The sequence below is a fragment of the Scleropages formosus genome, chromosome 20, assembly GCF_900964775.1.
Source record: "Scleropages formosus chromosome 20, fSclFor1.1, whole genome shotgun sequence".
Taxonomy (NCBI): domain Eukaryota; kingdom Metazoa; phylum Chordata; class Actinopteri; order Osteoglossiformes; family Osteoglossidae; genus Scleropages; species Scleropages formosus.
In genome coordinates this window covers 9,980,561-10,007,159 of record NC_041825.1, presented here as the reverse complement: position 1 = coordinate 10,007,159, position 26,599 = coordinate 9,980,561, and the positions used below count along the sequence as shown (strand labels likewise).

General features: G+C 43.3%; 1 protein-coding gene across 2 annotated transcripts in view; it reads left to right on the top strand.

Moving 5' to 3' along the window:
• Positions 1 to 26,599, top strand: part of LOC108927032 (protein kinase C beta type-like) — a 116,193-nt gene that overhangs the window by 47,812 nt on the left and 41,782 nt on the right. For both annotated transcript variants that reach the window (XM_018740068.2, XM_018740060.2), the window contains exons 4-8: positions 7,283 to 7,394; positions 11,085 to 11,213; positions 22,748 to 22,904; positions 23,072 to 23,206; positions 26,144 to 26,240. In XM_018740068.2, the coding sequence (XP_018595584.1) occupies positions 7,283 to 7,394; positions 11,085 to 11,213; positions 22,748 to 22,904; positions 23,072 to 23,206; positions 26,144 to 26,240 (630 nt within the window). The remainder of the gene's footprint in view (positions 1 to 7,282; positions 7,395 to 11,084; positions 11,214 to 22,747; positions 22,905 to 23,071; positions 23,207 to 26,143; positions 26,241 to 26,599) is intronic.

The following is a 26,599-nucleotide window of genomic DNA, read 5'->3' as shown; positions in this document are numbered from 1 at the left end:
TAAATGGACCTTTGTCAGATTTTATGCCTTAATCAAAAGATACGGAAGGCAAGATCAGTACGTACTGTGTACTGGTGAAGTAAGTTTGCCAAGTGTTTTGTCATAACTGCATCTATTAATAAACACAGAATGTGCTGCGAGACGTTCATAAAAATCTTCCTTTCTAGGCCCATTCACTGCTTCTTTGCTGCTTAACCATAGAAGGAATTCTGCTCAATATCAGTGTAAATATAAACATCCACAACCATGTTTCCATGCTGCAGAATCTTTTGTGATCTTTCTGTAATCTGGTTTAATGCAGTAGGTTTTTTTTTGATCATAATCGCTCAGTGTTTTAAGAAGCAATTGGAAGCACAGCTAAAATTTGACTGCAATTTCCATTATTACGGGATTATTAAAAGACCAGAGACCAATACTGGTAAATCTATCAATAACAGTTTCAATGGCAGACAATGACTCTTTCATCTAGCAATAGTCAATTTTTTTTAGTAGAAAAAAAAATTTTGCACGCTCTCGTTTGCTTTATGCTTTTTCCTCTGTTGTTTTAAGAGGATTTGTTTTTATGGTTATTTTAAGAGGATTTCTTTGTATGATTTGCTGCTGCTGCTGTTGCTGTTTACGTTGCAGCTACAGTCAGAACAAGTGCGGCTTCTCGGATTCTCTGGCCTCCAGCTCTGATGAGGCATTCTTGCTCGCTGCTGCCCTCCCACCACACCCACGTGAGCTGTGATTACCGGCACTGCTGCAGCTCCATTGAAAGGGTGCCACAACCAGCACTCTGCCTTATTTTCGAGTGGTTCGGTTCACCGAATCGCGAGCAAGGACGAAGTAAGGAGCCCATGCGGTCATGGGTAGCATCGCTGGTGGGTTGAAGGGAATGTCAGCTCCCGGTGGGAGTCGACCGCAGCCGCGATGGAACGGAACAGCAGTGATGGAAACATCCATGCAACGGGTCTGGTTCTTTCAAGGAAAGCCCCGGCACCCAGCCCTGTGCTCTACAGGGGTAGTATCTCTGTTCCACAACTGTCTGCTGCTCTTAGAGTACAGATTATTGAACCCAGGATGCTGTAATCGCACATAAAGAGGCTCTTTTATGCAAATGCGGAGTGATTTGGTCATTAACATAGTGAAACAAAGGAATTTATCGAACCTGTGATGGTAGCTTCTTGCTATTCCTAACTCTGGATAGTGTAGAAAGGAATTAATGCCCCCTAGGTGGCAGTTTGGGTCCATGGCACAATTGTTGTTATCGTCACCTTGCAGTCAGAAGACCCAGCTTTGTATCCCATCTGCTGGTGTTGTACCCTTGAGCAAGGTACTTGCCCTGAATTGACACAGTAAATGTTACCCAGCTGTGTAAATGGGTAAATCATTGTAAGTGGATTTGTAAACCAACCCATCATCTTAAGTTGCTCTGGTGAAAACCATTAGCTAAAGGAATAAATAATGGATGCAAGTCCAAGACTCTTGGAGAAATGGATTGTGAGGGAATGAAGTCCTGAACCCTAAAAACGAACACTTGAAAACAGTTACAACCTGCTATAAAAAAAAAAGTTTATGAATGGTAAGAAGTTGCGTCGTAAGTACGAGGGTTGAAGCAGTCGTAAGAGGGGAGGTCAGAGGGATTTCCTGCTCTTTCACTTTGGTTTTACTGTAACATGTTAAGACTTTACCTTCACCCTCTCCATTCAAACCCGTGGAGTTCTCAACCTTTACGTTCTTTTACTGGTTGATATGCTATACCTTAAATGTTGTTATACTAGGTCCGACCTCCCTGGATAGACTGAATTAGGGCCTGCGGCATCCATGAATTGTGAATTTTGACCTCTGCATCCATTCCACCAGCAGGAACCCTTCCTTGGCCGGGTTGTCCACCATTAGAGCCTGTCACCCTCAGTGCCTTCGCTATGATAATAAACACAAAGCAGAATGCACCCAGTTCTTTTTTTTTTTTTTTTTTCTTTTTTCCAAATTCTATTTATACTTTTGTTCAGCTTCCCCCTCCTCATCTGAATTTCCTCCTCGACTGCCGCTGTGGCAGCACAGTTATTTACAGGCTTATGTGTGCAGAGCGGCCAAGTGTCACTCTCCTGGGCAATATTGTTATTTGGTTGTCGAAACGCATTAGGTGGCCGGTGAGGACGGGCCTGCGGGGTCGTGGGCAGCACGGGTGATTCCGGAGCTGGACACATGCGCACGTTTGCGGCGGATCAGCTACCAAGCCTGTTTGCGTAATTCTACAAATGGAGTAAACGTGGTGGGAGCCGGGCGTAGCTTTTGGATGCTACCATTGTGCCGTCACGTTGTAGTCAGTCGTCTTTTATACGTGTAGCTTACAAAGGGAATAGAAATACATTAATGCAACATTTTTTGTATAGTGGTATATCTGCTGTGGCAGACTCTGTAGCACTTCCTGTCTGTCTTCATGTGACCAGTTTGTTGACAGGAAGTTTTTTTTTTTTTTTTTTTTTTTTTTTTTTTTTAAAAAAAAAAAAAAAAAAAAAAACCTATACGCTGCTGTAGTGTATGGGGGTTTTCCATTTATAGACGTTTCACAGGTGTTTCTAACTGTGTTCACTCATACGAATATTGATGTTTGTCTCCATGGAATCTTTTGTTGTGGCCAGATTAACTGAGACATGTACATTGTGCAATTTTTACCTCAAGTTCACCACAAGGCCTCTCCTCTGCTTTACCGCACCTCCTTTTCTCGATACGTGCTCTGTTCACCTCGACGCATTTGGTTTTTGTCCCCCCCCCCGTGCTTTGAGACAAACCAACAACGAGCAAAATATGAAAAATACTTGCAAAAAAGTTAAGCTTATTTTCTTAGCTTCATTAAAATCTTCAATAAATATAGCATTTTTGGACATGACTTATGCATTGTTAGTGTGTAATTGTATCTTGGTATGGTGATGGACTCAACCTGAAAGAGGTAGCTTCTGATCAGGACTGTAGATGTGAAGTCACTGCAAATATTGTAAAGTTATTCTCTGAGGTGTGTAACTATACATCATTAAACAGTAATTGGGTAACACTAAAGGTAACTATGTAGTTTCCAACCATAAGTAGTTCTGACACAGAAAAGGCATGGTGGCACAGCGAGTAGCGCTGCTGTCTCACTGCACGTTGGTGGTGCAAGAGGATGTGGGTTCGATGCCTGCTCAAGTCTGTGTGGGTTTCGTCCGGGTGCTCCGGTTTCCTCCCACACTCCAAAGAGGTGCTGTTCAGGTTCCCCCGTAGTGTGTGAGTGACAGAGAGAGTGTGTGTGTTCCATTGATGTATGAATGAGTGACCCAGTGTAAGTAGTGTATCTAGCAGTGTAAGTCACTGCGGTGAATAAGGTGTGTGGGCTGACAACACTACATAGAGTTCATTGGAAGCCACTTTGGAGAGAAGCGTCTGCTAAATAAATAAATGTAAAAGGTCCGAAAGCTAGAAGCTTTTCGCTTTTGGCTCCAGTGTTGTTGTATGAGCTTCCTTTCTCCCTCAGAACAGACCGGTCTCAAAACGCATCTCTTTTGGACCCATTTCTCACCTGATCCATAAATTTGCATTAAAAGGCACCTGTTGCTGTCACCTTTAATATTTCCTATCGGTTCTGTATGCAGCTACTCGTATAATATGTACCAATTAAAAACTGAGTGTGCCGCGACAGTCGTTCGTTGGCCCTCAGTTGTACGCTGCTTTGGAGAAGAGCGTCTGCTAAATGAATAAAATGTAAATGTATTACACATAAATACACACAACAGATTTTTAGCACATTTATATTTATGTGTTGCCCCCCTTCAGTGTTCCGTGGACTTTTACTACAATTCAGTGGACTGGAAATTGTGCATGGTAAAGCTTGGCTGCGTTGTTAATTATCATCAGTTATTGTGCGTTTTGTTGGTTTTTGTGTCGGATCTCGTTACCATTCAAAGCTCTCCGTGGAACGTGGCCTCACTCGAGCGTAGCGGCAAGGTGTAGCTTTGTTTCTGCCAGTTTCAGAGAACAGGTCAATCTGGTGTGCTAAAAACGCCACTTTGATGCAAATGAGCAGGTAGCTGGCAGCTGCGTCGCATGGCCGCGCGCCTCAAACACTTCCCCTTCGGATGCTCGTCGCAGATTACGGGAACCGGCTTAATCGTGCAAAAAATGCACCGCTTCGAATCGGCTGCGGTCCCTCTCTGTCTGGTTCTGTTTGGGTCCATTTAATAAATGCGGTAATATTTCTTTATTTGCTTTTGCACAATGGGCTTTTTTGCGCTCTACTGAACCACGAAAAAGTGACGCACATACTGTTACTTGTTCTGTCGTACAGACGATAACGTCTAATCCTAAGGGGCCGCTGGTGGCCCAACGGTTAGAGCAGCCGCCTTCAGGCCTAAGGGTCATCGGTTTGACTGTCACCTCCAGCTTTAATACCACTGCGTGGAGGACTTACCCTGAATTGCTCCAGTGAATGTTACCCAGCTGTATAAATGGGTAAATAATTGTAGGTTGCTTTGGAGAAAAGCATCAAGGAATGGGATGTGTGCGTACAGCTTGTGTGAGACTGTCTTCCTCAAGGCACTTTGTCTGCGGGGCCGTTAGGTTTAATCGAACCTGAGGTTGTCCAAACCCTCTCGGGGCCTCGGATTCCTTGTTTCACAGCTTAGCTGGAAATTAAGGGTCATTAAATGAAAGGCCGTGATCAGTACGTCTGCCGTTTTGGCTCAGGGTGTAGAATGCCGGTGTTCTCTCCATGTTCACTTGGGTTTTCTCCAGGTGCTCCGGCGTCCTCCTGATTGTCCAAAGATGTGTGTTTCACGTCAACTGGTCACTTTCAATTACCTGTATAGTGCAAGTATCCATGGATAAAGGTATCAGCTTCATACTTCTTACTAGTTACTCATTTTATTTTGTTGCTAAGAATAGCACCTGCTAAATGAATAAATGTGAATTCTTTGCCATTTTTTGAGGAAGTTGTCTGAAGTTGGAGTAAAAGTCAAAATGACAGTGTAAGTTAAGTGTGACGTATTTGTTTATTCAGCGCCATTCATTAAGGATCGTGGGTCTGGGGATCTCCTTTTGACTCATGCGTTCAGTGTGAGACCCACCTGGTGCTTCACTCGGGAACTGAAAGGCAGCGTCGGTCTGAAAGAAGCGGAACCTCCATTTCCAAGATGACTGGAGTCATAAGATGTTGAAACGTGTCGCTGTCAGGCTTCTTTGAAAGGAACCTCATCGACAGTTTGGTTCCTCTCCACGGGCACCTGGGTTTCCACCACTGCCGCGGTGTTCTTGAGTTGCTCGCGGGGTCAGCTCTCGATGTGGCCTAACCAAAAGCTGGACAAGTCACAAAAACGGGCGAATTCGACGAAATCCTTCGTGCTCTCTCTGTTGAGTCACAGGAAATGAGAAAGGGCTTTTCGGTTACGTAACAATGCAACAGATTTCTTTCCTGCCATCAGCTGGCTTAGGCAGAGCTCCACGCTGGTGGCTGGTCTAGCGGCACCGCACCCGGCCAGTCGCTCCACTTCTGACCCTTCCTGACAGCAGCTCAACTCCCCCATCACCAGCACCACCACCTCCCCCCGCTGGGGCAACATTAAAGCCATCAGCCGTAACAAGGAGTGACTGCCTTATTAGCCGTGGGAGTATTAGGATGCCGGTGAGGGGGTCAGGTGAGGTCTGGGTGGCAAGTAAACCCACAGAGTCCACGGTGTGGGAACCACAGCTGTCTGGAAAACCACCCCAGAGCCCCACAATCAAACCACCTACTTTTCATAAGCATATGTGCATGTGAACAGTTAATATGAACACATGAGTGCGTCTTAGAGAACACACTCTGGTGGCTTCCTTCAGCAAACAGTCGAACCCGTTGCCCGCTTGACTCGTGCCGGGAGCAGCTGTCATCTGCTCACCACGGCGACCGCACAGCACTGATGCACTTCTAATGACTTCCTAGCGCTGCTTTTCCCCACACTCATCTTTGATCGGCTCTTCATGCGTACATGCTGTGCTTTTCTCATATTAGAGATGACTAACAGCGGGGCAAAGTGACAGAATATCATGCAGCGCGATTTGAAGCCAGTCCTGCTCGGGCAATGCGGCAGCGACGCTCGACGTTGTGCCGTGAAAGTGTGATGTATGCAGCTCCCGCGAGGAGATGCCTCCAGATTGTCTCCGTTGTCAAGGGATGCCCTGGCGGCACACGTTTCTGGATCGGTCCGAACCATGGGTGTGTAAACACGGGCCAGCCCTTGCTGCCTTTTTTAAATATTTAAATATTTACAGGGACAGATGGTAGTGTAGTGGTTAGAGCTACTGCCTTTGGACCTGAAGGTTGGTGGTGCAGTGGGGGTGCAGCAGGTTTGGCCGTGTCCTGCTCTGTGGTGGGTCTGGGATTCGAGTCCTGCTTGGGGTGCCTTGCGATGGACTGGCATCCCACCCGGGGTGTGTCCCCTCCAGCCCTGTGTTGCTGGGTTAGGCTCCGATTCACCGTGACCCCACTTGGGACAAGCGGTTGTAGAGTATGTGTGTGTACTTTTTTTTCAGGTGCAAAGAAAAAAAAAAAAAAAAGACAGGTTAGAACATTTGCTAAATGAATAGGATGTAACCATGAACACTTTCCCCTTAACCTCCCTTAAAATTTTTAATGATGTCTTTGTGAAATAAACCACTCTAGTTGGTTGATCAACTGTTTTCTTTTTCGTTTTTATTTTAAGCTCTGATTTCGCCCTGTGAAATCCATAGTACATTTTTTTAAAGTTTAAATAAATTTTGGGCTACTTGCTCTTTCCTCTTTATTCTTATCCACTCACCAGGTGATGAAAGATTTCACGCGTTGGTGTAAAGGAAGCGTAACACGGGCCTTCGGCACCGCGATCACCCCTTTGCTCCTGACACGCGAAAGATGGTTCGGCTTGTGGTTGGAAACACCCACTTGCTTCACTGTGTGCAGGGCTGGGATATATTTGGGCTCCCCGTTAGCGGATTGCGTTACGAACCGAGGTGCGCAGACACAGCCATGTTGTATGAATTTATCACGACTCGTACCTCTGTCCATCCAGGTGTTTGGGGAAGCCTTGCAGCTCATGTCCCACCTCTTTCTCCCCATTGCAATCACGGTTCACCCGTACGCTCACTAAACGCATGTCACCAATATTGAGTGAAGGTCTATAACTGCGGTTATGAAACGCCGTGTGCGCTGCAGCGGTTCGACTAACTTGCTTTGCAAAGAAAAGGCCGCAGAGGAATCCCTGTTGTCGAACCCTTCCTAAAGTGACGGTGCGTTTCTTTCGACGTGTCTTCGCAGGACCCCCGGAGTAAGCACAAGTTCAAGGTGCACACGTACTCAAGCCCCACCTTCTGTGACCACTGCGGATCGCTGCTGTACGGCCTCATTCACCAGGGGATGAAGTGTGATCGTACGTATGGCCTCTGACTTTTTTTTTTTTCCCTTTGTGATGTCCTTTTACGAACGAGTCTCATTGGAGCCCGTGATGTGCCGCACACCATTTTTCTACGGTTTGTTCGTTCATGAGCAGCAGAATTGGGTCACAATAACAGAGAAGCTGAAACTGTACCGACAAGACATCCATACAGGTATACACACAGGTACGAGTAAATCCATGGTAACGTTTACTGTATTTGGGTGGACATGTAGCAGTATCCTGAGAACTTCCAAGAAGGTGTGCAGTTATTTCTCGATTTCTCTTATGATTCAGATCAAATGTTCATTGTTCCAGTGGTAGTATGTGAAACCCTTGAGACGACCACATATTTGCAAAGGGAGCTTCCGTTGCCGAGCACAGCGGCGTTTTCTTATTGAATACCTAAAAGTAATTAACATGCAGTCTGTACCTTCGTTAAAAGCAAAATTTGGGTAGCTTCAAAGGGACCGCAGGAGCCGAACGAGACGAATGAACTTTAGACCGTTTTGAATGAACGCTCTTCCGGTGATCATTAATCCTGCCACGTTCCCACTGTCGAGGTGTCTCCACGTACACACATCGTGTTCCAAGGACTGATGGCACAGATCGTCGAAATGACGGGACTGTAGCAGAAGTCTCGCTCTCGCAACACTGAAGGGTGATGCTGGCAGTGCAGTGGTTAAAGCTGCTGCCTTTAGACCAGAATGTTACAGGTTTAAATCCCACCACCAGCTGCAGTATTCTTGAGCACGGTACTTACCCTAAAGTGCTCCAGTAAAATTACTCATCTGTGTAAGTTGGAGGGGTTTGGCTTGTGCCTGCTCTCTAGTGGGTCTGGGGCTTGAGTCTTGTTTGGGGTGCCTTGCGGCGGGCTGGCATCCCGTAATGGGTGCATCCCCTCTCCCTCCAGCCCTGTGTTGCTGGGTTAGGCTCCAGTTTGCCGTGGCCTCAGACTGTGTGTGTGTGTGTGTGTGTGTGTGTGTGTGTGTGTGTGTGTGTGTGTGTGTGTGTGTGTGTGTGTGTGTGTGTGTGAAAATGGGTGAATAGTTGTAGGTTGAGAAAGGTGTCAGTTAAATGTGCACCTGCAGTGACATCTTGAGACCAGCAGTTGGTATCGACAGCGGCTTTGTTTTGCACTCAGACTTGAGCCCAATGGTAGGTGAGAGCTACTTATCTTTTTTCCCCACTTACACAGAGTAACTTCTTTACTGAAGAGCGGTACATTTCAAAGTTCTTTAGCAGTGTTGTGGTTGGAGCTGTCGCCTTCCATTCGGTGAAGGTAGGTTCAAATCCCCACTGACGCCCAAAGTACCGTTGAGTAAGGTGTTCGCCTTCCATTGCTCCAAATAAGAATTGTGCACCTGTGTAAATGAGAAAATAATTGTTTATATAATCTCAGATGGTAAATCTCATTGAGAAAAGTATCAGCTAAATGAATTATATATATATATATATATATATATATATATATTACACACACACACACACACACACACACACACACACACACACACACACGGTCTGAAACCGCTTGTCCCAAGTGAGGTCGCGACGACCTGGAGCCTAACTCAGCAACACAGGTTGTAAGGCTGGATGGGGAGGGGACACACCCAGGACAGGACGCCAGTCCATCACAAGGCACCTCAAGCAGGACTCGAACCTCAGACCCAGTATAGAGCAGGCACAGGCCAATCCCACTGTGCCACCGCACCCTCATATTGCAAATACACTCAACATATGTATATAGATACACACGTCACACACAAATGTATCTTGATATATATCGGTGCTAATGCAACTGATAGTGTAGTGGTTAGTGCTTCTACTTTGTAACTTCATGTCATAGGTTCAAATTCCTTCTCCCAAGTGAGGTCGCAGTGAGCTGGAGCCTAACTCAGCAACACAGGGCACAAGGCTGGATGGGGAGGGGACACACCCAGGACAGGACTCCAGTCCATCACAAGGCACCTCAAGCAGGACTCGAACCCCAGACCCACCCAAGAGTAGGACCCGGCCAAATCCGCCGCGCCATAACGTGCCCCCCCATTCTAAATGAATAACTCTAATTCTTTTTTTTTTTTTTTGCATTTTCTATTCAGTTTTGTTAAACATATTTTTTTAGTGTTAGTTCATACTATGTCAGTTTTTACAAAAATATTTCACTTTCTTGAAATGAGCCATATTTTGGCGAATTTTGGCACCGGGTTCCAAACACTAAATTTTCCAGTACCTTTTAGGATCTTCCGGTTTCCAGAATGTTCTGGTAAATTCTAGAATCTTCCACTGGCGGTAAAGTACCAGACTAAAACTGACACTCTACAAGAGCTAGTGGTGTTTTTGTAATCGGTAAACTTGAATCATGAGCAACGCAAAAATCAACATAACTAAAAATTTGGGAGAAAATCAGTTGCGTTAAGAATGCAACAAATGCCTTCTTAACGCAACAACACTTGCGTAAGCGTTAAGGATGAACACTGTATACATGTAGTGTAACTGAGCTTCTCATTTTCATACAAATTTAGGAGGCTCTATTGTAATGGGCATTTTTAAAATCGTGCCCAACAGGACAGATCAGTGGATGTCATACATCGCGTGGTGGTGTGCGCTTGAAGCAGTTAGTGGGAGAATAAGGGACGTTGCTGATAGCTGGAATGAGTAATAAGAGCAGCGTCCTGGAGAGAGTCCCGATCTCGCCCGCCTCCCCCACGTCTCCCTCGTTCTACATCTCCATCTCGGCGGAAGCGTTCGAGCCTTTTGGCACGGAGGAGTCCGCTCTCGGTACAGCGGCCTTGTACCCCACAGGTGTGACATATTGATGGGTGGCAAGGTTACTTAGTGCATCCTCTCACCATATTTCACTGTGCTGTCCTCAGGTGGGGGACGTTAGGGATGAAACGTGTTTTTTATTTATTTATTTATTTAGGTGCAAGTACTTGTTATGCTTGCATGTGTTGAGCTTGTTGCTGCTGTCGATACTGATGGACGGAATCTGCTCCGCAGCCTGTGGTATAAGCGAGTTAACATGAGTACGTTCCTGCGGTGAATCGGAGGCTTACGTTTATATTTACGGTAACATTTGTTCATTTGCATTTGTTCACGTAACGGACCCTTTCCTCCAAAGAGACTTATTGCGTTAAGCTGCTTGCAGTTATTTCCACATTCATACAGCTGTGTGTGTGTGTGTGTGTGTGTGTGTATAAATATATATATGGACCCAATTTTTTTTAAGAGTAAGTCCCTGACCTATTGCTGGTGGGGCCACTGTTGGTGGTGATTCTCAGGTTCCGCAGAAATTCCACTACTAATCAATGTATTTCATTAAGGGGGGGGGCGGGCAGCAGAGCGGTATCTCAATCCCACGCAGTGTGTGTGTCACCTCCCACAGGGCTCTTACAGCTGCTGACATTGTGGGCAGGTGGAGTTTCCCCACCAGGGGGGCAGTGACCCAAGTGTGAGTAGAGCGCGCCCCCTGTTGGCCTCTCCCCTGCCCCACCTGCCCCAGACTGTCTAGAACAAGCGGGTGAAACTCACCCCTGAAACACAAGCCTCATGCTCTCTCTGAACCCCAGGATCCACGCAGACACCTCTGCAACCTGAAGACGTGTCAGTGTGACAGCAGGTGTGTATATGTGTGTGACAGATGTTTCCTCCTCTTCCTCTTCTCTCTCTCTTTTTCTCCTCCAGACTGCATGATGAACATCCACAAGCGCTGCGTGGCCAACGTGCCCAGCCTGTGCGGCACCGACCACACGGAGCGGAGGGGTCGTATACAAATCGCTGCCGAGATCAAGAACACCGCGCTCACAGTGTGGGGTCAGCCACCGCCGCCGCCGCCTCTCAGCTCTCACGGACACACACGGCTCTGTGTGCGCGCTCAGCTGAAGCATACGCTGACATTCGGACACATTTGTGCAGTTGTGCACACTCCCTCCTATGAATAAGTGACCCATCACACACAGTGTCACACACACATACGTATTGTTTACACACCCAGGCAGCCACAAGTAGCCACATCCTATTAACGTGATTTTTTTTTTTTTTTTTTTTTTTTCAAAATAATAAATCCATCTTGTGAAAGCACACAGATGGATCCTTTAATCCTAACACTGTAGCTTCTTTGCCTAAACATCTTCAGAGGAGAATTTCTGTTGAAATGTGTTATATCTGCATTTCACTTTTTTTTGGACTGTTAAAGGAAATGTCGTCTTCCTCCTTTTCTACTCATTATAGAAGACAAAGGTACTACTTTAGACAGCTTATTTTTCATATTTAATATATTTTTAATATATAATAAAATACAGTAATATACAATATTTAAATTTTATTTTCTTTAAATTGTTAACTTTAAGTTTCCAGCTTCTTCTTTTGATTAGTGTCAGAGGACAGCGGTCAGTCCACAAGCAGCATTTGGAGAAAGCGCCTAATTAACAATAAAATGTAGTGCTTTTTTTTTGTCAGAAACACAGCAAGGAATGTAAATATATCCACATCCACATGTAAACATTATGTCCGGAGAGTTTTTTTTTTTTTTGTCTGGAAGTGGTGTAGAAGGATCCACAAGCGATGTAGGATTTCTGACAAATTCGTTATAGTGTACACACAGTGAGAAAGGTTTGAAAATATAGCACACATGCAGTTTACTAGAACAATTGAAATATTGGTTTAATCTTTGATGATAATACAGTCATACGCATTTCCTCTCGGGCAGATGGCAGAGGGAAGCTTGGCACTTGCACAATGTGCTATGGCTGAGTAACTATTGAGATGTAAATTGCTCATACACAGGTGGTGCACATGCATTCTGCAGCATGCCTGTCATAATGCTTAATAAAGGCAATTTTTCCTCTTATAATTTGCACACCCCGACCATTTAAAACTGGCAAGAGCCGAAATCCGCTCTTCTTTTCTTTTAATTTTACAGTCCTGCAGAAATTGGTTTGTCCACCCAATATCCAAATTAAAAGACAGATTGGTTCATATTTGCGAATCAGAGGAGTGTTTGCTGTTCAATGACAGTGACCTTCATTTATACCCTCCGTGGGGCCTCAGCGTTCCTATATCTAGGTTTGTACTGCCTCCTTGTGGCTGAAGAAGAGCATTGCAGAAATTACAGTTGGGGAAATATGCAGCCTTAGAGAACATGAAACAGGATCAGAATGAGAATGAGTTTTATTGGCCAAGAATGCTGACGCACACAAGGAATTTGCTGTGATTCTAGGTGCCTCCGGTATTTACAGACGACAAACAGCTGACACAGAATTACAGAATAAATAAAAAACATATTTACAGAGTATACAAATACGGGAGTATAAATATTAGTATAAATACTAAGAAAGTAAATAAATAAGAAGAAGTAAATTACAAAAGTGATGGGATGTTGCACTGACAGACACCTATAGGGGAGTGTTAACTGTTCATGAGAGTGATGCCTGAGGGGAAAAACTGTTCTTATATCTGGTCATTCTGGCGGGCAGCGCTCTGTAACGCCTGCCAGAGGGGAGGAGTGCGAAGAGTTTGTGCCCAGGGTGTGTGAGATCAGTGAAGATTTTGCTCGCCTGCTTCCTCATTCTGGACTTGTACAGGACCTCAAGGGTAGGAAGGGGTGCACCAATGATCCTCTCAGCCGTCTTGAATGTCCTTTGTAGCCTATCTCTGTCCGATTTGGTAGCCGAGCCAAACCAGACGATTATAGCAGTGCACAGGACGGACTCAAAGACAGCCGAGTAGAAATGGATCAGCAGTTCCTGTGGCAGGTTGAACTTCTTCCGTTGGCGAAGGAAGTACATCCGCTGTCGGGCCTTTTTCAGTGCAAGTCAGTTCCAAAATGCACAAGGTCAGGGTCCTTTTTCATAAGTTTTGTTTTTGTACTCTTTTTTTTATAGAACGGCATAGAAATAAGATGCTTGTCGTTGTTTATTATATACATATCTTTGCAAGCAGTTATTCACTTTTTTTTTTCAATGGTGAAGCTCTTATAGTAATCCCTTTTATACACTTTGAATTGATATACAGCAACACAAGATTTTCCTAAACAGTCTTTTTGTCCTTTTTGCATATGTATTAACCTCTTTTTATACATGGTCGTATAGTTCTGTTTTTATAACCAATCCTAATTTGTTCACGAAAACCAACTGAATATCAAAAAATCGGTAACATTACTTAGTTTTATAAGGAAACATTCCGGTGTGTTGCAACCCCATTCCAAGTTCACTCAATCATCATAAATTATGCTTAATATTAGAAGGAAAGAGTACAATAACATTTTTTTGTTTGTTTTTGCTGTTTTATAACAGAAAATAATTTAAAAATACTATAATTTCATTGCCTCCGAAAAGCATAGCTTTTTTTTTTTTTTTTTAATTTATTTTTTAAATTGTATATTTCTCAGGGAAGCTTTTATGCATCGTGCATGTGGTTGTTGTAGCAAACATGAGCCTGTACATAAAAAGCTTACTCACCATTCTGGATCTGAAGTTTTTAGTCTAAATCTGAAGTAGAAGAACAATTCTTTTATTTTTTATTTCATTGTATTAGTTGTTGTTTTTTCTTCTTTCCTTCCAAACTCATGCTAATGATGATAGGGTGAGGATACTCAGAGCATATATTCTTGGTCATCAGGGTAATAACGAGCTGTCTGTGTACATTTCACTCCTGAAAGGTCTAGTGCATGTAAAAGAATTTTAGAGAAATAAATCCATACAGTAAAAAAGGATAGCGTGTATATAAAGTAATTAAAAAAAGATTCCATAAAGTTAAAATGCGGTGGTAGTGTGTGGACTGACTTGAGTAACACGAAGGCTGAGAGAGTGGGTACACAGTTCCCACAATGCATTGTGCCTCGGTCCTTAACGCAGCACTATTTTCAAATGCAGTCTCAGTGTATTGTGGTACAACGAATGTCGCTGGCTTCGGCACCGGATGCGGCGGATGTTATAAAAGTCGATCGGGACCGATTTACGAGAAGTGTTGCTAATATTGGATCCGGGGGGTTGAAAAGCAGACGTCGGGAGAGGGATAAATGTAACACGTGTGTACGCGTCTGTACTCGGATTTAATGCAGTTCCTCGACCAAACACTAGATGGCACTTTAGTCGTATTGCATGGGGAAGCTGAGCCGCGCTGCTCTAAGGCTGTCCCCTATCACACCCGATAAAACCTTTCTAAATTAATGGGATGGACAGGTCAATTTGTGAACCAGAAAAGTAAAATGCACTGTATGTGCTATTCCCTGTTCTTTAAATTGTCTGTACGGGAAGGACATGGTTCTTGTGAAACGTGTATCGCAGAAGCCGGTTTTAGGGCGTGTTGTTTCCCTGCAGTACCTCGGGAGCCCGCATGGGGTCAGTGTAATCACAGCGGGGTTTCCTGTTGCGTTAATGAGCGCTGCTGAGACTCAGTGCCCTCAGTAGCGCTACAGCTTTCTACCTTCCGTAGCAACGTTAGCATACCGTAGCAGGGAAATGACTAGACCTTATCTAAGATGCACTGTTACAGAGCAAAGGGCTTAGAGACACCGAGGGCTCCTTTAATTTGCGAGAGCGGTCATGTCTTTGGCCGTTTGCACCATAATGCTCCCAGTCCCTGACCCCTGAGGTGTTCTTTTTTTCCCTCCGTTTTTACACTCCGCTCTCCCTCTTTTTACTGCCGCCGCCACCGCCTGCACCCCACGGCGCCGAAGGCATTTCTGTTGCTCTTCATCGCCCAAAAACTGGCTGCTCTTTTCCTGAAATGTAAATTTTGCCCGTTTCCATTCAGGTTGTCACAATGAACGCAGCTTGGAGCTAAAAACGTTTGTTTTTCGGCTCTGGCATTTTTGTATTCGTGCAGGAAAGACACAGTGGGATGTTAGGATTCTCCTGTACAATAATGTTGAAGTCTTCCTCGGCTTTTTAGGGACATACATCATGTCCTCTGCATTGAACACTGCAAAGGCCCCAGTGTGAAAGGTCAAGGCCAACCGACCTTAATGTCCCAAGTTCACAGAAGGCGTGTAACAGAGGCTGTTACATTCCTCTCCTTTCAGTAGCTGCTTTTCCCGCTCAAGATCATGGTTAAATGCTAGTTTGTTTTACTGATGTACATTTTCGATGTACTTACCCTGAATTCCGATATATTTACCGATTTTTAAAATTTCAGGAGTCGTAACTCGCGCTCGGTCCAGAGACGGTTTAAAGTCAAAGAATCCACGTGTGGAGTTAATAGACTGATGCTTCTGACAACAGACACTGAATGGAAGATCCACGTGGAAAGCAAATTACATTGGTTTGCATCCATTAGTTATTTGCGTTTATTCATTTAGCAGATGCTTTCCTCCAAAGCGACTTACACGTTAGAGGAAAATACAATGAGTGCATTACGTCAACAGAAGGAGAGATTTGGATGCAGACGCGTGTTTCTGAAGTACAGCCAGTTTGTCACATTCTGCCATATGAATCAGTATACATTACACAAGTAGCTGCATATAGGCTTTTCCATTATTAAACAAATTGCTAAAAATCATTCAACATAACAAACGTGTACATGTTTATGGAGCACTTGCAAGACTGAGGAGAAGGAGTTTTCAGACCCTTAAATGTAGGTTGTGATGCTTAAATTCACACATTTCTTCGCACTGGTTTAGAGGCAGATTTGGTGAATTCTATTATCTAATACATTTTATAAATCACGTATTTAGTGCTCACGTATGATTGTTTTTCTTTACTTCCTGTATCTTTTGATTTCCGGGACTTAAATAAAGCAAAGCTATTTTGGATATCCGTGCAGGGCATATAGGTCTGTTTGTGCAGCTACTTTTTGCTCATTTCTTTTAAATCTTGTCAGCTTAATTATATTAATTGGACCAGTTGATGCAAGTAATTTTTTCTGTGTCCAGGTTTCTCGGCATAAGAGCTCAATTTGGAACAAAATTGTGTTGTCATATCAATTTGTAAATCCAGTCACTTTTACTAATTTATTGATGGATTGGGTTCTGTAAAAGTATTGGAATTTTTTAAATATTTTGTTAACTCTGATGGACATTAACATAAAACAAACGTTTAAATGAAACCATTAACATTTTTTTTTAATTTTCCGTCATTTTAAAGTAATTTATCTATACAAACTTCTTTTCAGTGCCAGCTGTTGACCAATTCATGCCATGAGCACAGACAGTGATCCTCATCCCGCTACTGATCTCCAGCTCTCAGGAACATGACACAGAAGCTGTCAACACTGTGGAAATGAGCTGAATAAGCCAGTTCCAGACTTTTATTCAGTTTAGGTTCATTTTACTGACATCTACTGGCCGGCTGCATAACAGCAGGTTGCATTTGCTTCGCAACAAGCATAGATGATAGAAAATGTATGATAAAATCAATTGAAAGTTAATGAATAAACAAGAAAATCCTTTGCATCTTTGAAATATCTATCGTTTGTAGCCCGAGGAACCAGTGTGTAGCGTTCATTATTTTACAAATGTTGTTGATTTCAGGTGACGTGGTCAGGCAGATGAGCACGGTTGTGTTACAGGCAGTGTGCAGTACTTTTTCAGAAGTTGCTATCAATGGTCTGCTTGCGGTGTTTAAAAGCCTTCTCAGTCCTGCCTCAGGTCTACTGGCCCATGGTTACTTTTTTCTGGAATAGTGGCTGCTTGGCCAGATATTGGCAATGTGAATGCTGGGTCTCCATTGGAAAGTACATTAGAGGATCAATAGCGCAACGATTGACCCACATCCTTTCGAGTCCAGACACAAGCGGATGTCAGCTGTGGGTTATTGGATTGCCCTGGGAGAACCGTTGGAAAGAAGCGCCAAGCCAGGGCAGGGAATCTCACGGCCCGAGATCTTATGCAGGACGAAGGTTGCAACAGGGGAGACGTTGCGGCCTGTGAACGTGGGAATGTATTTATTTTTTCCAAGCAAACTGAATATTGGAGGACTATTACTGGGGATGCAGAGGAACCAACCATCTGCGCACGGGAACCCCAGAGATTTCTAGGATTATCTTGCATTAGATCTTGTATGAATGGACTCATTAATTTATGGCGACATATCTTCCAATGAAAATGTGAAACTGTTCTTTTTCCTCTGTGTCTGTGCTAATGTTGTATTTAGATTTTCTCCCTTTATTGTCTTTGAATGAAAGGCCATTAATTACAATCTGGTCAGAGCTGTTACTTGGTTATTTCATCAGGGATTAAAGGCTAGACGGGTGGGTAGGAGTGAGGCTACAACAAAGTGCTTTTTATTTCCCTTTGTGTGTCACATTTGAAAGGGTGACGTGGTTATTGGTCATAGACTGGTCTCATGGGGGTCTCCCTTCTTGTTTTGGCCTTATGCTTTTACATTTATGAATGGTGGGTGTTCGGTCCTGTCGCCCAAGTCTCATAACCTTTTAATTCATTTTTAGCAAATGCACTAATAGATCAGTTCACTCACCTCTTCATTCATTAATAGAAATGTCTGCTATTTAAATGGATTTTTTTCAAGCTGCAGCCAACATAAATGTGAGCAGGGGTCTGAATCTGCAGCACACCATTAGCAAGCGGAATGAGGCGAATGGGAGCAAGGCCACGTATTCATTTGTGGTATTTAGCGAAACTTTAAATGTTTCGGAAATAAGAGATTAAGCTAAATACATATCGTGTCGGCCCACAATTGAGCACGCCGTTCATTCTGAACAAGTCTTATGACTCATTATCTAGGAGTGCAATAATGATTTTGAGCTGAACAATTCTTGTGTGTTTTCCGCTCTGTCGGCCCACCCTCAGCTCCTTAATACCCCTTGGGGAGCATTATTTTGCACAATGACATATGGGGTTTTAATTGGTCCTGCAAATTAAGTTCGGCTTCAAGCTTGTGAGAGCTTTTCTGTCCGAGAACCTTTGCATTCCCACTTAAGCTCCAACTGGCATCAGCTGTAATAAGTCAAAAACTTTCAGGCCTTTATTTTAGTAACAGCTGTTTTGGAAACAATGGGGATTCACTTTTAAAAACATGGCATTTTATGCAAGAATAAGAAATTAATTACAGGCAAGAGTATCTGCAGAGTTCAGAAGAATCCCCAAGATAACTTGTTAGTAATTGCATTCATTTTTATTAAAAATCATAAATTGCAATTTACCCTGCATTATTCAGCAAAACTACAAGTAACCTGTAGTATTCTTGTACCTTTTACGAGAAAATTAAATATGTCGTAGTTTTTCACGTCATGTAGTTTTATATGGAAAATCTCAATTATTATGAATGGGAGAGTATGCTTCAGAGTGCTTCTCTCTGATAGGTCCTCCCATGCTCTCCTCTTTTGCCTTGAGCGAGTGGCAGTTACGATCACTAGTTTATATTGTATATTGATCGTGAAACCATGGTTTATATTGCATTAGAGTCCCTTAGGGGGAAATGCAGCGTTTAGACTTTTAATCAGTTAAGTTAAATTTATGACAGACTCTCCTTGATATTGATTCTCTCCCTCTCTCCATGGCAGGCAGGAATAGGAGGCACAACAGAGGAGCCATCTAGAATTATGGTGTAACATCTGACGCACAAGTGTCGCATTGTGCTTTGTGTAGTGCCTGGATTTCAATACTTAAAGTGAAGCCTTCACTTGAGCACACCTCTGCAGTCAGATCTGGACAAATCAAATCACTCAGTCAAGTCAAATCAGTCAAATGTACTTGACAGTAGACCAAACCCAGAGACTGGAAGTTTGGCAATAGAAACTTTTGTGTTTCGCAGCAAAAGCAAGACATGTATATGTTTACTTTCAGTAACTTACACTACCAGTCAAAAGCATAAGTACATCTGGGCAATTTGGGCCACACCTGTATCGGACAAATTGGACAGAAGAGCGAAAGCAAAGCAACCCAAAAACGTCCAGCATCTCTGGAAACTGCTGCACCACAGCTGAGAAGACATGTCCAAAACTGTCAATTGAAAACCTGGATAGAGGGAACTAGTTTTTAGCATTTTTACTCAAACTTTTGACTGTTAATGTATGTTTCAAAACAAAATCTCTCCTATTATATGAAGAATCACCCAAACAGTGAGATTTCCCAACTGATGTTTTTTTTTTTTTTCCCCCCCTTCTCAAACTCTGCCTTTTCTTTTACTTTTAATTTTGTCCTTTTCTACAGAATTTAATTACTGTTTAATTAAAGGCAAGGAAAATCGCTGACGGGGAGTAACGTGAAGGCTAAATGATGATCTGTAGATTTTCTTAGCCTTTGAATCATTAATGAGACTTGCTTCTGTTTTGAGAATCTGAGGACCCCCCTCATGTGGAATTCTCAGTATAACCTCTCAGCACAGGTGTTTTTAATCCATCAAGCTGTCCTCTATCATTTAATGTCACATCAAGACCAGGGCAGTCTGCCTGAATATGGGAGTGCCACAAATCTAGCATTACGGTACAGCTACTGTTTCCCTCTAGAAGACCATCTCGACCCCTATGCCCGATTCTGCTGGTTCATTAGTTAATTTTATTGAAGTGTTTTGAGAATATTTAATTTGTTTGAAATTACATTAAAATTGTGGTCAAACATAATTATGGTCAAGACCATTATCTGGTATCGCTGTCTGCATTGTGATTTACTGTCAACCATTATGTATACTTACACACCTACAAGGATTTGCATTTTCTAGGGCCTACTGAGCAATTACAGTATTTAGATTCTATTTCAGAGCACTGTATTCAAAACACCAGTTAAAAAGTAAATGTAAATTTGTCTGCGTTGTAGGTACGGAGATTGTCTTTTCACGTATTTAAGAGTTAGAGCAAAGATGGGAGAGCACACTCAAGCTCAAGTCAGGGGGATTCAAGTACTGAAGCCTTTTACTCTTTATTTCACTACTAGATGAGTGTACCTTCTGGGCTTTTTTTTCGCCCCCCCCCCCCCCCCCCTGACCTTTTCATGTCTTTTACATAGTAAAAGCAGAAATTTTTTTTTTTATTTTTAAAATCCTACACTGACACACACAGACACGCACACACACTTTCAGAACCGCTTGTTCCATACAGGGTCGCGAGGAACCAGAGCCTACCCGGCAACACAGGGCGTAAGGCCAGAGGGGGAGGGGACACACCCAGGACGGGACGCCAGTCCGCCACAAGGCACCCCAAGCAGGACTCGAACCCCAGACCCACCCGAGAGCAGGACCCGGTCCAACCCACTGTGCCACCACGCCCTCCTGCCCTATACTGACATTCTATCTTAAAAGATAAAAGTGCAGTTAATCTGTTGAAACCAAAATGTTTTCAGCTGAGTGGTAGTCACTGTTAGGTACCTTATTTTCTAAACCTTGTTAGTGAAATATGAATAGAACATGAAAAATGACAGTTCTGCAGTAAATGAAATTGGAGTATTAGCTCTGCAATATGAAGGACACTTATCCAATATTATTTCTTCCCTTTATATCCGGGTTTTCAGGTATTCAGTCCACAATTAATGGCACTAATTATTAAGAGGTCCTGACTTTTGTGTATCTGGTCTGTCACACCTGGTCTGACATTTAATCTGACATGATAAGCTGAGACTGTATTTGAAAATTGCACCAAGCAGCTATATGCGAGAGACTGTGAGATGCACTGCATTGTGGGAGCCACGTACCCATGCTCTCTGCTGTGTTCTGGTACGCTACGGTCGACTTGGCTCTCACATGCTGTTTCACGGACATGCTTGAATTTTTCCCTTCCTCAGGGGATGAGGCTGGATCAAATTGGAATTTTTCCTCATTTCTGGGTTTTTACTCGGTCTGTTTTAGGAACAAATTAGGATACAATTAGAGACTAATCAAGAAATTCAAATCTTACGAGGACAATAAGAAATGAACTTTTGCACAGTAGGAAGGCACATGCAAGCATCACTCACTGTGCATTGTATGTTCTTGGAGGAAAAAGGTTGGAGCAATTTGGAATGCATGGCATTGTTCTTTAAGAACACCGAATTATTCTGCTGGACCATGCCTGACATAAACACTTTAATCCGTTATGGTTTTTGGTTCCGCAGGCTGGTCCTTTAGTGTGCCCCTGTCCATGTTTTAGTTTCGGGAACATTATTTTTAAGGGACAAGGTCTCCCAAGTCCCAGCATTTTAGGTACAAACGAGACAGAAATTTTACAGCTCAGTAATATTGAAAAAGTAAGTATGCACCCCTGAAAAGTTGATCCTCATTTCAATGCAATCAATATATTGTGGTGATCCAATGAGACAAGTTACCCAAAAATGTAAACTTTGCAATGATTTTTTTTCTGCGCTAATCAACAGAAATGCAATTTCCCTCCACGGAAAATCCATCCCTAGATTTATCATCTCCTAAACTCATTAAAGTGTCTATTAGGAGCTCAGGTACAAATGATTAGCAAATTAAGTAGTTGCTTGAAGGACACAGCTTAACATTAAGATGAAAAATTTTACCACCTTTGGTCATAATCACACAGGTAAGTAGGACTATAGCATGCTATTATCAGTAGAAGAAAGATTGCTGATGACAATGTGTCTGTGAGGGGTTTTAACAGATTTTCACAAGTGTTACGGTACAGTATACTATATTAGGCACCAATGGAGGAAAGTCCTGATCACTGATAGTCTACCAAGCGCAGGCCATCCCATAGAGTTCAGCCCACAGGCAGAACAAACGCTGCTTGAAGCCTTCAAATCAAAGGGTTGACAAGCATCTTTTGTCACAGCCTATGTCTGCGTACATGAATCAATTGTTAGGAAGTTACTGAACAAGTGTGGTGTAAATAGGAGGTGAGTAAGGTTTTAAAAAAAAAAAAAAAAAAAAAGTACCTCATGACACCTGTTAAGCATGTTGGTAGGAGCACTATGATTTGGGGCTGCATTTGTGCTTCAGGCCCTGTGCCACTTGCTGTTACTGAGTGAACCATGAATTCTACAGTGTTCTAGAGCATACCTGAGCAGAATGTGAGGCCATCTGGCAAAAAGCTGAAGTTGAACTGAAAATGTAACAGGACAGTGACCTAGAACACTCCAGCGAATCCATAACACAAAGCAATTTTTTAAAAAAAAATTAATTTTCCCCTTATAATACATTCACTGGTTGCAGTAAAGTAAGGAAAGAAACAAATGCCCAGATTTATTAAAAACACTGAACTTTACACCATATTACTTTTCACATAATATCCTCAATGCATGTGTAAAATGTTCTGTTTACGTGACAGCCAGGTGATCACCTCTAGAGCATGTTACCTAATGGTGTTTGCTGATAGTTCAGTGTGTAGCTGAATTTGGTTCACCCAACAAATCGAGTTATCCGTGCAGCTGAGGAGATCCAACATGTTGAATTGCAGAGGGTGACTGTAGTGTTTGTCATTTAGCATCAAACCCTACCTGCTTCCTCTCTTCTGTTCAGTTAAAGAGGCAAAGAACCTTGTGCCCATGGATCCCAATGGCCTGTCTGATCCCTACGTTAAGCTGAAACTGATCCCTGATCCCAAAAGTGAGAGCAAACAGAAGACAAAGACCATCAAGTGTTCACTCAACCCAACGTGGAATGAGACTTTCTCCTTGTGAGTCACTTTTCAGTTGGTGCTTGTGCTATTTACTATTTTGGTTGTCCCATTATGTTAAAGGGATTTTCTTAATTAAGCTGTTTTTGCCACCTTTTGTAGAGACTGAATGGGCCGGTACGTTGCTCTACAGCTGTTCTGTTTTCTTTTCTCCGTCGTTCTTCCAGCAATCTGAAGGAGTCTGACAAAGACCGCCGGCTCTCTGTAGAAATCTGGGACTGGGACCTCACGAGCCGGAATGACTTCATGGGTTCGCTGTCATTTGGGATATCCGAGCTGCAGAAGCAGGGGGTCAACGGCTGGTAAGAGAAGGGGAGGAAATCTGAACCCGCAACATACGGAACGTGAGCTCTTGGTGCAGCCTGTGCTAGTGGATTCAAGTTCTGTAGAAACACATTCTCTTGCGCTCGTTGACTTATAAGAGCAGCTGGCACACATTTGATTTAGCCCCCCCCCTCATTTCTGACATGGGTTGCATGATGTTGGGCCCTAACTGGAGAGCTGTTTCTACATATGCAGAGCATTTGGTTAATGGGCGAACCCATGGGTCTTACAGGGCACAGTCAGTTGGTAGTTATGTGTGAGCCACCCAGCCCTTCCTCTTGAATGATTTAACACAACCAATTGTTTCACTTTACCTTCAGACCTCGCTGCTTCAGCAGTGGGGCCTTACGGCATGTAGCTGCACGGAACAGCACCGCTAAGGAAATCCTTTGCCTCGGGCTCCTCTTCATCAAATAATCATTTTGAAAGCTTTTCATTACGTTCTGCATAATTTTATTGCTCTGTACAGGATCTCACCATATTGGAACTAGACCCAGAGGGTGAGTCTCCTACCTAACTGGAACTGATAAGTGTTCGTGCCCTTCGGCATAGGGAACCCTCAGTGCCCAACTCCGAATTTTTTGACCCCAGTGCTGTTCAGTAACTCATGTTTTTACTTTCTAAATTCTCTGAAGTTTTTTTTTTTAATTTTTAAACCTATAATACTAAAAGAGAGCGTAATATTTTTTACGGCGCAGAAGCTCTGATTGCTCTGCGTAATTAGTGCCCTTTCATTATTTCTTTCTTTGAAATACCTTTATTTTGCCACTCATCTTATCATTTCTAAGCTATTCGACATCCATCCGTTTTGGTTTCTTCTTTTCTGTTTTTTTTTTTTTTTTGCTGACACTAAAACATTGTCGCCGTTTAATGAGACACAAGCGTCTGAGTAGAGGAGGTACAGAAAAGTCCTCAGTAAGGCGGCAGACGTGAATCCCTCGCCCGCTGTTGCACAATGCATCGGTGCCTTGCTTGATTAGATGCTTTACAGAACAGCACAATGGCGTTAAAAGAGAAGACGAGACGCTGAATTGGCCCATTTGAGTTTGGGCATTCGGCCTGTCAGCGGCAGGCCTCTGCAGCCCCACGCCATGCCCTGTAGTTCTGGCTTAAAACCAATAGCCATATTTCTGCCAGTTTGGTCTGTTCCAACTCTAGAAACATAGGTGTTAAAGGATTGTCACATGTTCAAGGCCCAAGAGTGGACTGTTAAATTCTACGCTGTTGAATTGGAATACATCATGTGTATTACTGTCATCGATGTGCAGTAAATTGTCTGGGTAAGTGTCTGCTCAGCAGTTTAATGATAAACAGTTGCATTATTTTTCATTCATTGAAATAAACACTCTAATTTCGGGTAATTTATGTGCCCCTTGGCAGTTACCGTAAAGGTATTTTAAATTAGAAGCTACTTTTCGAATGATTTGGATATTACTGCATTTATTGGACATTAAGAAGGATGCTGCCACATATTATTTCATCATTCAGAACACTTCAATGCACTCAACAATTAGCTGCCCTCTTTTATTCATATCGATTGCTGAATTACTGTCACTCTGAAAGCAATCAATTGAAATTCAGTGAGCAGGAGAGAATCGGGGTCCAGTATTTACAGTGTGTAATGGGCACTCGATGGAGTTCTCACTGTATAAACACCAATTAGCCCTCTGTTCTCCCTTTTGCTTACCTTGAGCAGAGCCATTCTTTTCTCAAAGCTACGATTAACGTTAGATTAGATCGCCAAATAATGCACACTTATCTGAGCTTTTGTGTTTAATAACAGTTATCGGAAATACAAATCTGCTCCGGCTGGTTTTTGTTCACGCGGCAGCGATTTGCGACTTTCAAGGTAATTACATCTACGGAGCACCGTGGAAATGGAGTGGAAGGCAAACGAACGTAACTGAAGCTCGTTCCAGGGGGAGAATCCTGCAGAGAGGCAGCCACGTAGGCAAGGCTTCCGAAAACCACCTATTTGTAGTGCCCTAGTTATTACTCCCCGTTGAAGGGCAATGCAAGGGGAACACCAGACTGTGCTTTAAATGGTTCCTGCTACCTCGCCACTTGCCAGTTAGCTTTTCTTACTCTCAAAAAAGAATTGTGGGTGTCAGACAATATTATAGACTCGCAGAATACGGGAACCAGGAGGGATTTCCTGAATAAGGGAGGAGTAGAGGCTGGCTGACGCTTGCAGGATGCCACGCGCCACCAACTGATAGGGCACATTTAATGCGTTATCGGGCCAGCCAAGGCCTCTGCTTCCCAGTGATAAAAGGTGTTACTATTGCGAAATGAAAAATCAGAGGGACCGCATGTCATTTTCTTCACCCAAAACCAAGTTTAAATACAATCATATTTAGATGCACTTTTTTTTTTTTTTCGGGAAAACTAATTACACATTGCAGAGCCCAAATTACATTGAAAAAAAGCTTGGCCCTGTACTGTGAAACGTGACATTGTGGGTGAAAAGTTGCTGTCGCCATATTGTTTGTTCAAATGCCTTGAATTAATTGCATCTTCATAGGCTGCGTCCAAAGTTGGGTTGCATCAAGGCAGTAGGACTGCAGTTGTTCATCCTGAACTTACTGGAGCAATTTAGTTTGCACTTTTATCACTAACTGCGTCGGGTATTGCAGCTGCACACGTGTATTTTATTTATTAATAATCCAGCCTGCGTAGTAGCCACCTAATGGTTACTGGAACGACTCCAGGTCACAGTCCTGATCGCTAAGCGGTTATTGATTGTGTGTCAGTGCATTGTTGAATTGAATGCGTTTTCTTTATTTTCATGCTAATGTTGAACGCCACAAAATTCAGCTCTCGGATGCACGCTACATAAACACATAGTTTGTGTGTCACTATACTCAAATATGTTTTCTTACTCTGATTCTTGCTGCACCCCCTTTCATACCCAGGTACAAGCTGCTCAGCCAGGAAGAGGGAGAGTACTTCAATGTTCCCGTGCCGCCCGAGGGCGATGACGGCAATGAGGAGCTGAGGCAGAAATTTGAGGTAAGAATCCAATGGATTGTTGCCTGGTTGAACGCCCCCCCCCCTCCAAAGTCGCTACAACAGGCAGGCTTTCCACCTTTCCAACTTGGCCAATTTCTCTTCATCAAGTACCATTCGTATTCCAGATACTGCAGGTTTTTGGTGCTTTTCTGGCAAGAATTCCAACTTATGTCTACTTTTGCCTGGGTCTCACTCACAATGCACACAGTGCACCCTCGTGATTCCAAGGATCTTTCTTAATGAGCCAGCTTGAAAGTATCCGCTTTATTTAAAAGTCACTGGCAACAGATTTCTCAGTGCCTAATGTCCATTTCCTCTTGGAACCCATCATTCATTTCCAGCTCTGTAAGTGTTTTCCA